Below are 13,784 nucleotides of genomic sequence, written 5' to 3' on the forward strand. Positions count from 1 at the left end.
TTACAGTCAAAACCATCTACTCATGAAGACAACCATTAATCAAGCTACAGGAAGTGCGAAGGAACGGTTCCTGTGTCTGGTCAGGTGCTGTTCTGGAATGCAGTCCTGCAAGGGTTTTGCTCACTTGTGGCAGTCTCTGTGGTCTCCATAACTTTACCCTCCAGAGATGTGAAGATCTTGAAGAGTTGAGGGCTGGAAGTACACAGCTCATTGAAGGAAGAGCAGGAACAAGACCTCGAAGAGCAGGAAGACTACAGATCGTCATATTGCTTCAGCTGCACATAAAATTGGCCACTTCCTATACCAGCCTGAAGGTTCTTCTTGGGATGCCATTACCTTAAGGGACCATTTAATTCAAGCACATTTCAGCTGAGCCCCTCCAACCCAGGTGGAAAGACATAATGTGGAACTCGCTCTTGAGCTGTCTGTGCTTATACTTCAATTGAAGTAGCAGCTAGACCATGTAAACTCCTGACTGCTAGTGAAGCGTGCACATCTGCTGGAGGCTTCATTGTCACCGTTGACACTTGCTCCACTTTCATCACTTAACTGTTTTCTGCCCCACCAAAGGAGGCTTAAATATCTGGTTTCAAGTGTCAGTATATACATGATGATGCCTGTAAAAGAAATCAGTACATAGTTACAGGTACGAGAAATCTCAGTGACCTATTCAGTGGTCTGCCTGATATGGTGGACTCCACGCTACTTCTACAGCACAATGGCTCTGAGCCATTCCCAGTGGTCAGTAAGTACCTTGGACACAATTTTCCCAAGTTTAGGTACAGCATGTTATCTTGGACACCTCGGAAGGTGAATATCCAAAGGCCTGCCCTGTCATGTTCGTTCTGTGGATTTGAAGAAGGTTGAGGCGCTTGCTCATTTGTCTCTTCCTGCAGCTGAGATGCTCGTGGAAGTTCTCATTGTGAACAAAGGCATCTCCAGAGGCTGCTGTATCTACATAATTATAGGGGTAGTCTCTGTCACTGGGCTCTGCTGCACATATGTCCCATCCTTCAGAGGGTTAAGGAGGCTGATGTGATGATGGTGCCCTGGGAGGGGTGGCACCCTTGCCCTCTTCATTTGGCTGACTGAGCCTTGAACAGATGGCTGGAACCACCAGCTGGGGCACAACTGACATCCCCTCCAGACATCAGCTCCACTGACCAAGCAAGGCTACATGGAGTGGCATTCACCTTGTGAACATCAGTGCACAGTTCCTGCATACACTCCATGTGGACTTGCAAATTGCTCCCCAAGGCTGTCCACTCTTTCCGTGGAGGAGCTCATGTGCTCAATGCTCCGATGCTGGCTCACCTGTGCTGAATGGACTCCTCCATTCTCATTCCATTATCTGCATTGCTTCAGGGAACTCCGACATCATGTGCTGCTTCTGGTCCATGTCGGGCCTCTTTTCTTAAGACTCCTGAGGCCCTCCATTTGTATTCCCTGAGTGTTGCTTTGTGTTTTCTTCATCCTCTGATGGAGACTGCTCATAGTTTCCTCTGCCTTTGGCACTACCTCTGCATACTAGTGCTGTGCTCATGATGCAGTTCTACTGTAACCATCTGTGTGCAGGGACTCAACGTGGTGACTAGTGCTCTGGTTAAGGGTGTGCTTGTATGGTGTGACTGTGCCTATTCTAAGCACTGCTTTTGCTGCCCTTTGCTGCTGATGGTGAGGGAGTTGGTCTAATTCCCTTGATATCTGCATCAGGCTCCATCATGCAATTCAGTCTTTGGTACGTTTCCCGACTGGCTGTAATGCGTTGCACCTCTTTAGCCACCACATTGCTCTCTAATCACTATCTTCACTGCAGATGGCCAACGCACTTCACCGACTTTCTCGTGGTCTGCTACCTTGGTGATGTCCCTGGTCCTCTCCTGCGAGGCGGTGATAACATGAAGGTATGCAACCTTTCTTTTCATATGGGCCCTCTCATGGGTAAGGACAAAGGAGAGTGTGCCGAGGCACTGTTGGCATCCATGGCCAATGTCAGCTGTCCTTATTCATTAGTAGGTGTATGTTTCATTGCTGGCAGATCCTCAGCAGCACCATGGCTTTGAGAGACTAAGTACCCTGGGCACATGTATACCATGCTCAGGAATAGCATGTCGCCTTAATTGCAACCAGAGTCTTTGGCTGGTCTGTCGGGAGAGTGAATACCCAGAGGTCTGTCGTGCAGATTTGAAGTTACATTACCTTGCCAGTGCTTATCGGGTGATTGATCATCATTTGAGACTGGATTCAGTTTCTGCACACCACAGTACTTCTGACTATATCAGCTATCTCCATCTAGGCCTGCATAGTCTGTGGCTGTGGCCCCTCTTGCCATCCTCTGAAGGAGGACCTTTCTCTCTCTTATGGTCTTGAAGAAGACCTCAAGGGATGCATCAGCAAAATGAGAGGCTGACTTGCCTTGGGTTCCAGGCATCTGGCTCTCTGACTTATTATGTTCATGCCTGAAGGTAAAACACTGAAACAGCAACTTTAATAATGGCTGTCATATTAGAACATAGAACATAGAACGATACAGCGCAGTATAGGCCCTTCGGCCCTCGATGTTGCACCGACATGGAAAAAATCTAAAGGCCATCTAACCTACACTATGCCCTTATCATCCATATGCTTATCCAATAAATTTTTTAATGCCCTCAATGTTGGCGTGTTCACTACTGTTGCAGGTAGGGCATTCCACGGCCTCACCACTCTTTGCGTAAAAAACCCACCTCTGACCTCAGTCCTATATCTATTACCCCTCAATTTAAGGCTATGTCCCCTCGTGCTAGCCACCCCCATCCGCGGGAGAAGGCTCTCGCTGTCCACCCTATCTAACCCTCTGATCATTTTGTATGCCTCTATTAAGTCACCTCTTAACCTTCTCTCTAACGAAAACAACCTCAAGTCCATCAGCCTTTCCTCATAAGATTTTCCCTCCATACCAGGCAACATCCTGGTAAATCTCCTCTGCACCCGTTCCAAAGCTTCCACGTCCTTCCTATAATGAGGCGACCAGAACTGTACGCAATACTCCAAATGCGGCCGTACTAGAGTTTTGTACAACTGCAACATGACCTCATGGCTCCGGAACTCAATCCCTCTACCAATAAAGGCCAACACACCATAGGCCTTCTTCACAACCCTATCAACCTGGGTGGCAACTTTCAGGGATCTATGTACATGGACACCGAGATCCCTCTGCTCATCCACACTACCAAGAATTTTACCATTAGCCAAATATTCCGCATTTCTGTTATTCTTTCCAAAGTGAATCACCTCACACTTCTCCACATTAAACTCCATTTGCCACCTCTCAGCCCAGCTCTGCAGCTTATCTATGTCCCTCTGTAACCTGCAACATCCTTCCGCACTGTCTACAACTCCACCGACTTTAGTGTCGTCTGCAAATTTACTCACCCATCCTTCTGCGCCCTCCTCTAGGTCATTTATAAAAATGACAAACAGCAATGGCCCCAGAACAGATCCTTGTGGTACGCCACTCGTAACTGAACTCCATTCTGAACATTTCCCATCAACTACCACTCTCTGTCTTCTTTCAACTAGCCAATTTCTGATCCACATCTCTAAATCACCCTCAATCCCCAGCCTCCGTATTTTCTGCAATAGCCGACCGTGGGGAACCTTATCAAACGCTTTACTGAAATCCATATACACCACATCAACTGCTCTACCCTCGTCTACCTGTTCAGTCACCTTCTCAAAGAACTCGATAAGGTTTGTGAGGCATGACTTACCCTTCACAAAACCATGCTGACTGTCCCTAATCATATTATTCCTATCTAGATGATTATAAATCGTATCTTTTATAATCCTCTCCAAGACTTTACCCACCACAGACGTTAGGCTCACCGGCCTATAGTTACCGGGGTTATCTCTACTCCCCTTCTTGAACAAAGGGACCACATTTGCTATCCTCCAGTCCTCTGGCACTATTCCTGTAGCCAATGATGACCTAAAAATCAAAGCCAAAGGCTCAGCAATCTCTTCCCTGGCTTCCCAGAGAATCCTAGGATAAATCCCATCCGGCCCCGGGGACTTATCTATTTTCACCTTGTCCAGAATTGTCAACACTTCTTCCCTACGCACCTCAATGCCATCTATTCTAATAGCCTGGGTCTCAGCATTCTCCTCCACAATATTATCTTTTTCTTGAGTGAATACTGACGAAAAGTATTCATTTAGTATCTCGCTTATCTCCTCAGCCTCCACACACAACTTCCCACCACTGTCCTTGACTGGCCCTACTCTTACCCTAGTCATTCTTTTATTCCTGACATACCTATAGAAAGCTTTTGGGTTTTCCTTGATCCTACCTGCCAAAGACTTCTCATGTCCCCTCCTTGCTCGTCTCAGCTCTCTCTTTAGATCCTTCCTCGCTTCCTTGTAAATATCAAGCGCCCCAACTGAAACTTCACGCCTCATCTTCACATAGGCCTCCTTCTTCCTCTTAACAAGAGATTCCACTTCTTTGGTAAACCACGGTTCCCTCGCTCGACCCCTTCCTCCCTGCCTGACTGGTACGTACTTATCAAGAACATGCAATAGCTGTTCCTTGAACAAGCTCCACATATCCAGTGTGCCCAACCCTTGCAGCCTACTTCTCCAACCAACACATCCTAAGTCATGTCTAATGGCATCATAATTGCCCTTCCCCCAGCTATAACTCTTGCCCTGCGGGGTATACTTATCCCTTTCCATCACTAACGTAAAGGTCACCGAATTGTGGTCACTGTTTCCAAAGTGCTCACCTACCTCCAGATCTAACACCTGGCCTGGTTCATTACCCAAAACCAAATCCAATGTGGCCTCGCCTCTTGTTGGCCTGTCAACATATTGTGTCAGGAAACCCTCCTGCACACATTGTACAAAGAATGACCCATCTAATGTACTCGAACTATATCTTTTCCAGTCAATATTTGGAAAGTTAAAGTCTCCCATAACAACTACCCTGTTACTTTCGCTCTTTTCCAGAATCATCTTCGCCATCCTTTCCTCTACATCCCCAGAACTATTAGGTGGCCTATAGAAAACTCCCAACAGGGTGACCTCTCCTTTCCTGTTTCTAACCTCAGCCCATACTACCTCAGAAGAAGAGTCCCCATCTAGCATCCTTTCCGCCACCGTAATACTGTCCTTGACTAGCAGCGCCACACCTCCCCCTCTTTTGCCCCCTTCTCTGAGCTTACTAAAACACCTAAACCCCGGAACCTGCAACAACCATTCCTGTCCCTGCTCTATCCATGTCTCTGAAATGGCCACAACATCGAAGTCCCAGGTACCAACCCATGCTGCCAGTTCCCCTACCTTATTTCGTATACTCCTGGCATTGAAGTAGACACACTTCAAACCACCTACCTGAACACTGGCACCCTCCTGCGAAGTCAAATCTGTGCTCCTGACCTCTATACTCTCAATCTCCCGTACCCCAAAACTACAATCCAGGTTCCCATGCCCCTGCTGAATTAGTTTAAACCCCCCCAAAGAGCACTAACAAATCTCCCCCCCAGGATATTGGTGCCCCTCAGGTTCAGATGTAGACCATCCTGTCTATAGAGGTCCCACCTTCCCCAGAAAGAGCCCCAGTTATCCAGAAATCTGAATCCCTCCCGCCTGCACCATCCCTGTAGCCACGTGTTTAATTGCTCTCTCTCCCTATTCCTCATCTCACTATCACGTGGCACGGGCAACAACCCAGAGATAACAACTCTGTTTGTTCTCGCTCTGAGCTTCCATCCTAGCTCCCTAAAGGCCTGCCTAATATCCTTGTCCCCTTTCTTACCTATGTCGTTAGTGCCAATGTGGACTACGACTTGGGGCTGCTCCCCCTCCCCCTTAAGGACCCGGAAAACACGATCCGAGACATTTAATATTGATTAAATTGGACCTGCACTTGAAACTTCCATTGGCGGCCAAGGAGTGAGTGGTCGCACATTTGGTGGCTCCTGCTTGGGGTGGAATTTCTGGTCCTTTTTCATCCGATTCAATGGTGCATGAGCAATAAAAGTGCTCCATCGGTGGGGCTGGTTTATGGCTTACCAGAAGAGGCAGCAGCCTGGGTGAGAGCTTATTTCAGGTACGTCACAGGAAAATGGTAACGGTTGCTGGAGTGTTGTTGTCTGCCATATGGTCTACTAAGCAACTTGTGGACTTTATGAATGTGAAGTTCCAGATCAGAGGCAGGAGGCCTCAGAGGACCTGGCATAGCTGATGGAGCCGCTTAAGGCAGCTATGGAGAGAGTGGGGCAGGGGCTGGAGGTGTAGGATCTGGAACTCCAGAAGGTGGAAGAATCAATGGGAGAGTATTAGGACTCTCCAGTGGGAGAGTATGAGGACCGCCTGGCAGCACGGTAGCATAGTGATTAGCACAATTACTTCACAGCTCCAGGTTCGATTCCCGGCTTGGGTCACTGTCTGTGCGGAGTCTGCATGTTCTCCCCGTGTGTGCGTGGGTTTCCTCCTGGTGCTCCGGTTTCCTCCCACAGTACAAAGATGTGTAGGTTAGGTGGATTGGTCATGCTAAATTGCCCTTCGTGTCCAAACTTGCCCTTAGTGTTGGGTGGGGCTACTGGGTTATGGGGATAGGGTGTAGGTGTGTGGTTGGGTAGGGTGCCCTTTCCAAGAGCCGGTGCAGACTCGCTGGGCCGAATGGCCTCCTTCTGCACGGTAAATTCTATGAATCGTTGGGATGGAGATGGTGCTCGTGGCGGTTAGCCATGAGGTTGAGGGAGAAGGTGGAGGACCTAGAGAACCATTCCAGGATGCAGATTCTCCGGATTGTGAGGCTGCCTGAAGTGATCGAGGGAACGCAGGCAGCAATGTATGTGGCGAGAAGTTTGGGGGGGAAGGGGCTCTTTGACGCCTACCCTCGACGTGGATTGAGCGCACAAGGTGCTGATGAGTAGGCCAAAGACGGGGGAGCTACCGATGGCAATGGTGGGGCGGCTGCATTGTTTTCTCGACAAGAAAACGCTATTGAGATGAGTAAAGCAGTTTAAAAAAGGCACCTGGAAGGGAAACTTGTTGAGGATCTACCAGGACTTGGGTGCAGAGTTGGTCAAGCAGCGGGCCAGGTATAATTGGATCAAGATTACTCTATACAAGGAAGGGGTGAAGTTTGGGGTGTGATATTCCGCTCGGTTGTAGGTCAAGCACCAGAAATGAGAGGTTTATTTTGGTGTGCCGGAAGAGGCGAGGGTATTTCTGAGACACGATGGACTGGGAGTTGTATGAGGACAGTGACCTTTGGCGATGCAAAAGTGGGAAAAGTGGGTTTACACAATGGACAGTGTGTTGCATTTAATGAATATTGGTAGGAGTGATTTAATGTTATTTTTCTTACTTTCTTACTGTTTGTTGGGGATTGGCGGGTGAAGGACAACTGGGGGAAAAGGTGGGTAGGCAAAGGCCTCGAGTGGGGGCTACCATTCTAGCTGGTTATGTGGGGGCGGGCAACCTCTGGAGGGAGGGGTTGGGGTGGTTGGATTTTATTTGTCTTTGTTTATGGAGGGGGAGGGAATGGATGCTGACGTGGGTGGAATTGTTGTGGCGCAGTTGATCAGGAGAAGATGGGGAGGGCCCGAGGGGTTGCGAGGCATGGACTTGGGGGAGCTGGTGAAAGAGGAGTTATGGCTGATTGGTGAGGTGGGGGGTTTGCGGGGAGCCTTCCAACCGGTTGATTACGTGAACGTGTGGGGCTAAGTAGCCTGGTCAAAAGGTTGCGTGTTTTCTCACATTTAAGGAGTTTGAAGGCAGACGTTGTGTTTCTTCAGGAGATGCACCTGAAGCAGGGGGACCAAATGAGTCTGAAGAAGGGCTTAGTGGGGCATGTGTTCCACTTGGGGTTGGATATGAAGGCGTGGGGGGTGGCGATGCTGATTAACAAAAGGGTGGCCTTTGAGGTTGGCAGTATTGTGATTGATCCAGGGGGTAGATGTGTGATGGTTAACAGGAAGCTAGAGGGAATGCCTGTGATGTTAGTGAATGTATATGCCCCAAATTGGGATGATGTGGATTTTTTGAGGCAGGTCTTGGCAAAGATGCTGCACCTGGACACGCACCTGCTGATTATGGGGGGAGATTTCAATATGTTTCTGGATCGTGGGTCGGTTCGGTCGTACCCAAGGTCCCTGAGGGTGTCGGCTATGGCGAAAGAGTAGTTGGGGTTTATGGAGCGTATGGGGTGGGTGTGGACGTGTGGGTGGACCTACGGTGCTTTGAGAGGCCGAGGGCGAAGGAGTTTTCTTATTTCTCGTACATGCATCGGATATACTCCTGAATTGATTTTCTTGTTTTTTGACAAGGCACTGTTGGCAATGGTGGTAGCTTCGGAGTATTCAGCAATTGTGGTCTCGGACCATGCGCTGCATTGGGTGGTGCAGGGAGAGGTTCAGCGGCCGCAGTGGAGGTTGGAAGCAGGATTGTTGGCAGACAGAGATTTGTGAGAGGGTGAGGGTGGCCATCTGAAATTATGTGGAAGTGATTAATATGGGGAGGTTTCTCCCTCCATGCTGTGGGGGGCGCTGAAAGCAGTGGTAAGGGAGTAATGTATGTAAATTAGGGTGCACAGGGAGAGAGTAGGGCGGGCTGAGAGGTTGGGGTTGATGGAGGAAATTCATAGGGTGGACTGGAGATACTCAATGGTGTCTGAGGAGGAGTTACTAAAAGAACAGCAGAGGTTCCAGATGGAGGTTGGGCTGGTGTCCACAGGAACGGGGGTGAGACAATTGCTTAGAGCCAGTGGCCAGTATACGAGTACAGGAAGAAACCGAGCTGGAGGCTTGCAGACCAGTTGAGGCCTGTGGCAGCGAGGGAGATTGGGAAGGTGAGAGACAAGAGAGGCATGGTGGTATCCAAGCCGGAGGAGGTGAACGGGGTTTTTGGGGCCGTTCATTGGGAGGCAATATAGCTCAGAGCCTCTGGTGGAGGATGAAGGTATGAGGCAGTTTTTGAATGGGTTGCAATATCTGAGGATTGAGGAGGCAAAGGTGCGAGAACTGGGGGCCCCAAGTAGGCGGAGAGTTGTAATGGATTGTGTAGGATCGATGCAAGTGGGGAAGGCCCTGGCGCCGGATGGGTTCCCAATCGAGTTTTATAAGAAGTTTGGGTTAGAGTTTGGGCCCATGCTAGTTGAGATGTACAAGGAGTCAATGGTTAGGGGGGAGCTCCACCCCCCCCCCCCCCCCCCCACCCTCAACTTCCCCAATGCAATCTCAGGCCTTAATATCACTCATTTTAAAGAAGGACAAAGACCTGGAGAAGTGTGGATCGTACCGCCCGATCTCGCTGTTGAATGTCGATGCAAAGTTGTTGCCGAATGTGCTGCCATTATATTTGGTGGCTTGAGTACAGATGTGGAGATGAAGGGCTGCCGAAGGAGGCGGTTGCTGAGCTTGTTGAATTACTGCTGGACAGCAAATATTGCGGTGGCTAGGAAAGGGGTGGTGGGGGAGCAGTTGGTTTTGGGGGTGGATGGATACATCATCGTGTGACGGGACCAGTATGAGGACAATGTTGTTGGCGCCACTTCCATCCTTGCCGGTTCGATACTCCACAAGTCCAATGGTGGTATCAGCACTTGAGAGTTTGGAACCAGTGTCGGCAGCACTTTGGATTGGCAGGCGGGTCGCTGTGGGTGCCGATTTGTGACAATCACAGGTTTGCGCCAGCGGGGTTGGATGCGATGTTCAGGGAGGGGGCGGAAGTTGAGGATAGAATACTTTAAGGATTTGTTCGTGGAAGGCAGATTTGCAAACCTGAAGGAGCTCGAGCGGATGTATCAGTTTCCAAGAGTGAATAGATTCAGGTATCTGCAGGTCAGGGACTTTATTAGGAAGGAGCTGCCTTCGTTTCCAACGCTGCCATCCCCGGTGCTGCAGGATAAGCTCCTGTCCGAGGATGAAATTGGGGATGTCAGGGTTGCGGACATATATGGGGAGCTGATGAAAAGGAAGAGTGCGCCTGTGGAGGTGGTCAGGCTCAAGTTGGTGGGGGCGTTGGGGGCTGGAGTGTGGAGGGAAGCGCTGTGGAGGGTGAATGCGTCCTCGTTGTGTGCCAGACTAAGTTTTATTCAGTTTTAAGGTGGTGCATACAAACCACATGAGTGTCCAGGACGAGTCGGTTCTTCCTGGCAGTGGAGGATAGGTGTGGGCGGGGTGCAGGGGGGCCGGAGAACCATGTACATATGTTTTGGGCATGTCCAAGATTGCGGGGATTTTGGAAAGGATTTTCGGACGTGATGTCGAAGATTTATGGGGTTGAGGTAGCTCAAAGTCCGGAGGTGACGATATTTGGAGTGTCTGAGGATCCGAGAGTACAGGCAGGGATAGAGGCCGACGTCTTGGCCTTTACCTCCCTGATCGCCTGGAGACAGATTTTGTTGTGTTCGTGGGACTCTGAGCCTCTAAAGGCAGGTGTATGGGTAAGTGATTTGGCAGAGTTCCTGCATTTGAAAAAGAGTGTTCACCATTCGAGGGCAGAGGAGGGGATCACCTTGAAGTGAAAGCTGTTAATCTACTTCTTTAAGGAATATTGAGTCTTCAGCGGTGGGGGGGTTTATTTTTTGTTTGGGTGGCGGGGGGGGGGGGGGGGGGGTGTAGAAGGTTGGAAAAGGGAGGTGGGTGCCATGGTGGCAGTGAGCCGATTGGGGGGGGGGGGGAGGATGGAATGATGCAGGGAAAGTGGGGCTTTGTTACCTGTTGCCACAGTTGGATTTTGTATTTTTGTGTTTATGTGCATATTTAAAATGCCTTCAATAAAATACTTTTTGAAAAAAATTTGACCTGCACGTGAGTCGCCCCGTCTCCATTTCCACTCCTGCAGCTGCTAATTAGCTGCCAAACTAATTTCTATACCAATTAAGAGGCTGTCCTTGTGAAAATCAGGCTGATGACATCTTGACCTGGGGTAGGTTTGTGTCCGTTTTCCACTGGCAAATGAAAAATGCAGCCTAGGGGTTTGTAATGGCTGAAATTGGTTTCCTCTTACTCTGTTTCGCATAGATATATATGCACCAGAGATAATAAACTCCCATTAATTCATGATTTTTATTTTAAAGCTATTTTATAGACTGCCATTAAATACAATCAACATAATATATTTTTGAACAAAGTTGCTTGGAGCATTTAAGGTTTTCTTCTTCCTATATTCAGTATTCTTCTTTTCCCCTTTAAAGTTCTCCATATACAAGGAAACAAAAAGTTGTCTAATCCCTTCTCCTTTACCTTTGGAACTCTGAAACCGGCATAAGGGGTGGGATTTTCCACGTCACCTACAGCATGTTTCATGGCGGTGGAGGCAGCCCGCATTGGCCGCTAGCAGGATCTTCTGATCCCACCACTGTCAACAGGATTTCCCATTCTACGTACCCAAGCCACCAGTAAACCCATGGCAGGGTTTGCCATCTGGCAAGAATGGCTAGAAGATTCTAACCAAGATGTACGTGTAAACCGTGTGACATTTCCTTTCATTATTCCATACTGTGACATAAGTATTTTCCCTTCTGGCATGTTGCAATTAGATATTCACCGCACAGATATCACAGGTGTAAAGCCAGGTCCTACTACTGTGATATGCATTATTGATGCTCCTGCCTGCTACTGAGCCAGTTGCGGACCTGAACAGGAAACGATTTTATAACTAATCAATTTTATTTTCTCGAATTACAAATTTTTAGAATTGTTTAATGAAACAGGAATTGGACCAAAATCAATACTGCACCACCAAAGACAGCTCTTTTTAAATATCAATTCAGGGGACGTGGGCATCGCTGGCTGGGAAAGCATTTATTGCCTACCCCCAATTGCCCTTCAATTGAGTGGCTTGCTAGGCCATTTCAGAGGGCATTTAAGAATCAACTACACTATTGAGGGTTTGGAGTCACATGTAGGCCTATCCAGTAAGGGTGTCAGATTTCCTTCCCTAAAGGACATTAGTGATCCAGCTGGGTTTTTATAACAATCAACAATGGTTTCATGATTATTGATGGACATTTAATTCCAGATTTTTATTGAAGTCAAATTTCACCAACTGCTGTGGGATTTAAACCTGAGTCCCCTGGGTCTCTGGATTACTAATCCAGTGACAATGCCACAACACCACTGTCTCCCCTACCTGCAAATGCTATAGTGGAAAACTTAAAAACGTCTAACACTTTATTTCTAAAGCTTAATGGGTTTCAACAGCTTGAATTTCCTTAACTATTTGTACCCATCTCTTAATCGAGAAGGAGAAGCAAGTGTGGAAGGAGTTCTCAATCAACTGGTGCAGGAACATTTACAGCTAGCTCCTCTGCAGTGGGGTGAGTACAAAAATGTCAGTTTGGAACACTCAGACGAGTAGTGAATCTATTTGAGGAATCTAGAGATTTTTCAGTGAGAACAACCAATATTACTTGCTTCATTTGTTTTACATCTTAATCTCTGCTGGAGATGTTTGCAACTTTAAAGTTATTTGTTGGAATATGAACTATTTTGTTGATATCAAATGTGTGTTTGGTATTTCTGGTCTTGGGTTTCTCATAATGAAATGGTTGTAGCAGATTGGGTGGTTGATTAGATTATGCCTGCACTTGTAAGTCACTCTTGTTTTTCCTTCGGATAAAGGAATGTGAACAAAGAGATTATCGAGCATTTGACAATTTTTTCTTAGAACACTGCAGGTGAATTAAGATATTTGGTTTTCAGATTTTTGTCTCAAACTTGCTAAGGGAGAGACATGAGGGGTTCTGATAACGTGCGTGTGATAACAAGAAAACCTGAAAGTTGCAGTAGATGTGTTGGAATCAAGCTTTTTCTATCTTTTGCGGTCTTGTATTTAAACTTATTCTGTTTTTTAGTAAAAAAATAATTACGTTAAAAATTATAAGTATGCAAATTTGTCAAAACCAAAAGTAACAGCAATTGCTGATTACAATTGACTTTGATTAACTTCAATTATTATTCAATATTGTGAACATTTTCAAGTGGCATTTTGGCTACTGATTAGCAAATTTATGTTTAGTGTGGATAAACATAAGGTAATTTGTGTTGGTATGGTATTTATTCTGAGATTAGTGAATATAAAATAGGTTTCTTGATAAAGGAATATGAGATCTTTAAATATGTCTTAGCACTGTAAGATGCTAAGACTGTTAACTGTGAATCTTTTCACATATGGTGAAGGAAAATATGGTTTGCATTTATATCTAAAGTAAAATGAGGCAAGACGAGTTTAAGGTTTTGAGAGACAGAAAATCCAACCAGAATAAACCAAGAAAACTGCCAGAAAAATCTCCCCATTAGTTTGAGTAAATCTGCTGGAGTTTGTACTTTCTGGTGATATAGTATAGGTGTAATATTGTTGAATACATATGTTAGAACAGTGGTACTTTCAACAATTTAAAACTGCCTGTTTTAAATATTTTTATTTTCTTTTTTCACATTTTCTCCCTAATTTGCACCCACCAACAATAAACAAGCAGTAATGAATATAATGTTAATATATACATATCAACATATCAACAACGACAATCCCATCATCCCACCAACCCCCAAACAACTGCCCGCATGTTAACATAAACAAATAACAAAAAGGAACCAGGAAGCATAGTCACCATTAACACATACAGTCCCCACCCCTCCCAATCCCACCCCCCAATGTTCGATATAATCTAATTCTTGAAAGGGCATAATGAATAACGCCCATGAATTGTAGAACCGCTCCATCCTTCCCGTCAGTTCAAACTTAACCTTCTCAAGAGTCAAGGATTCCAACAGGTCCTCTCACCATGC

At 46.9% G+C, this 13,784-nt stretch overlaps 1 protein-coding gene across 1 annotated transcript in view; it reads left to right on the plus strand.

Annotated features, from left to right (window-relative positions):
- Nucleotides 1-13,784, plus strand: part of trappc9 (trafficking protein particle complex 9) — a 1,005,291-nt gene that overhangs the window by 563,881 nt on the left and 427,626 nt on the right. Inside the window, 1 exon segment of the mRNA XM_038809220.1 lies at nucleotides 12,223-12,313. Coding sequence (XP_038665148.1) covers nucleotides 12,223-12,313 — 91 coding nt within the window.

The sequence above is a fragment of the Scyliorhinus canicula genome, chromosome 10 (genome assembly GCF_902713615.1).
Source record: "Scyliorhinus canicula chromosome 10, sScyCan1.1, whole genome shotgun sequence".
Classification (NCBI taxonomy): Eukaryota; Metazoa; Chordata; class Chondrichthyes; order Carcharhiniformes; family Scyliorhinidae; genus Scyliorhinus; species Scyliorhinus canicula.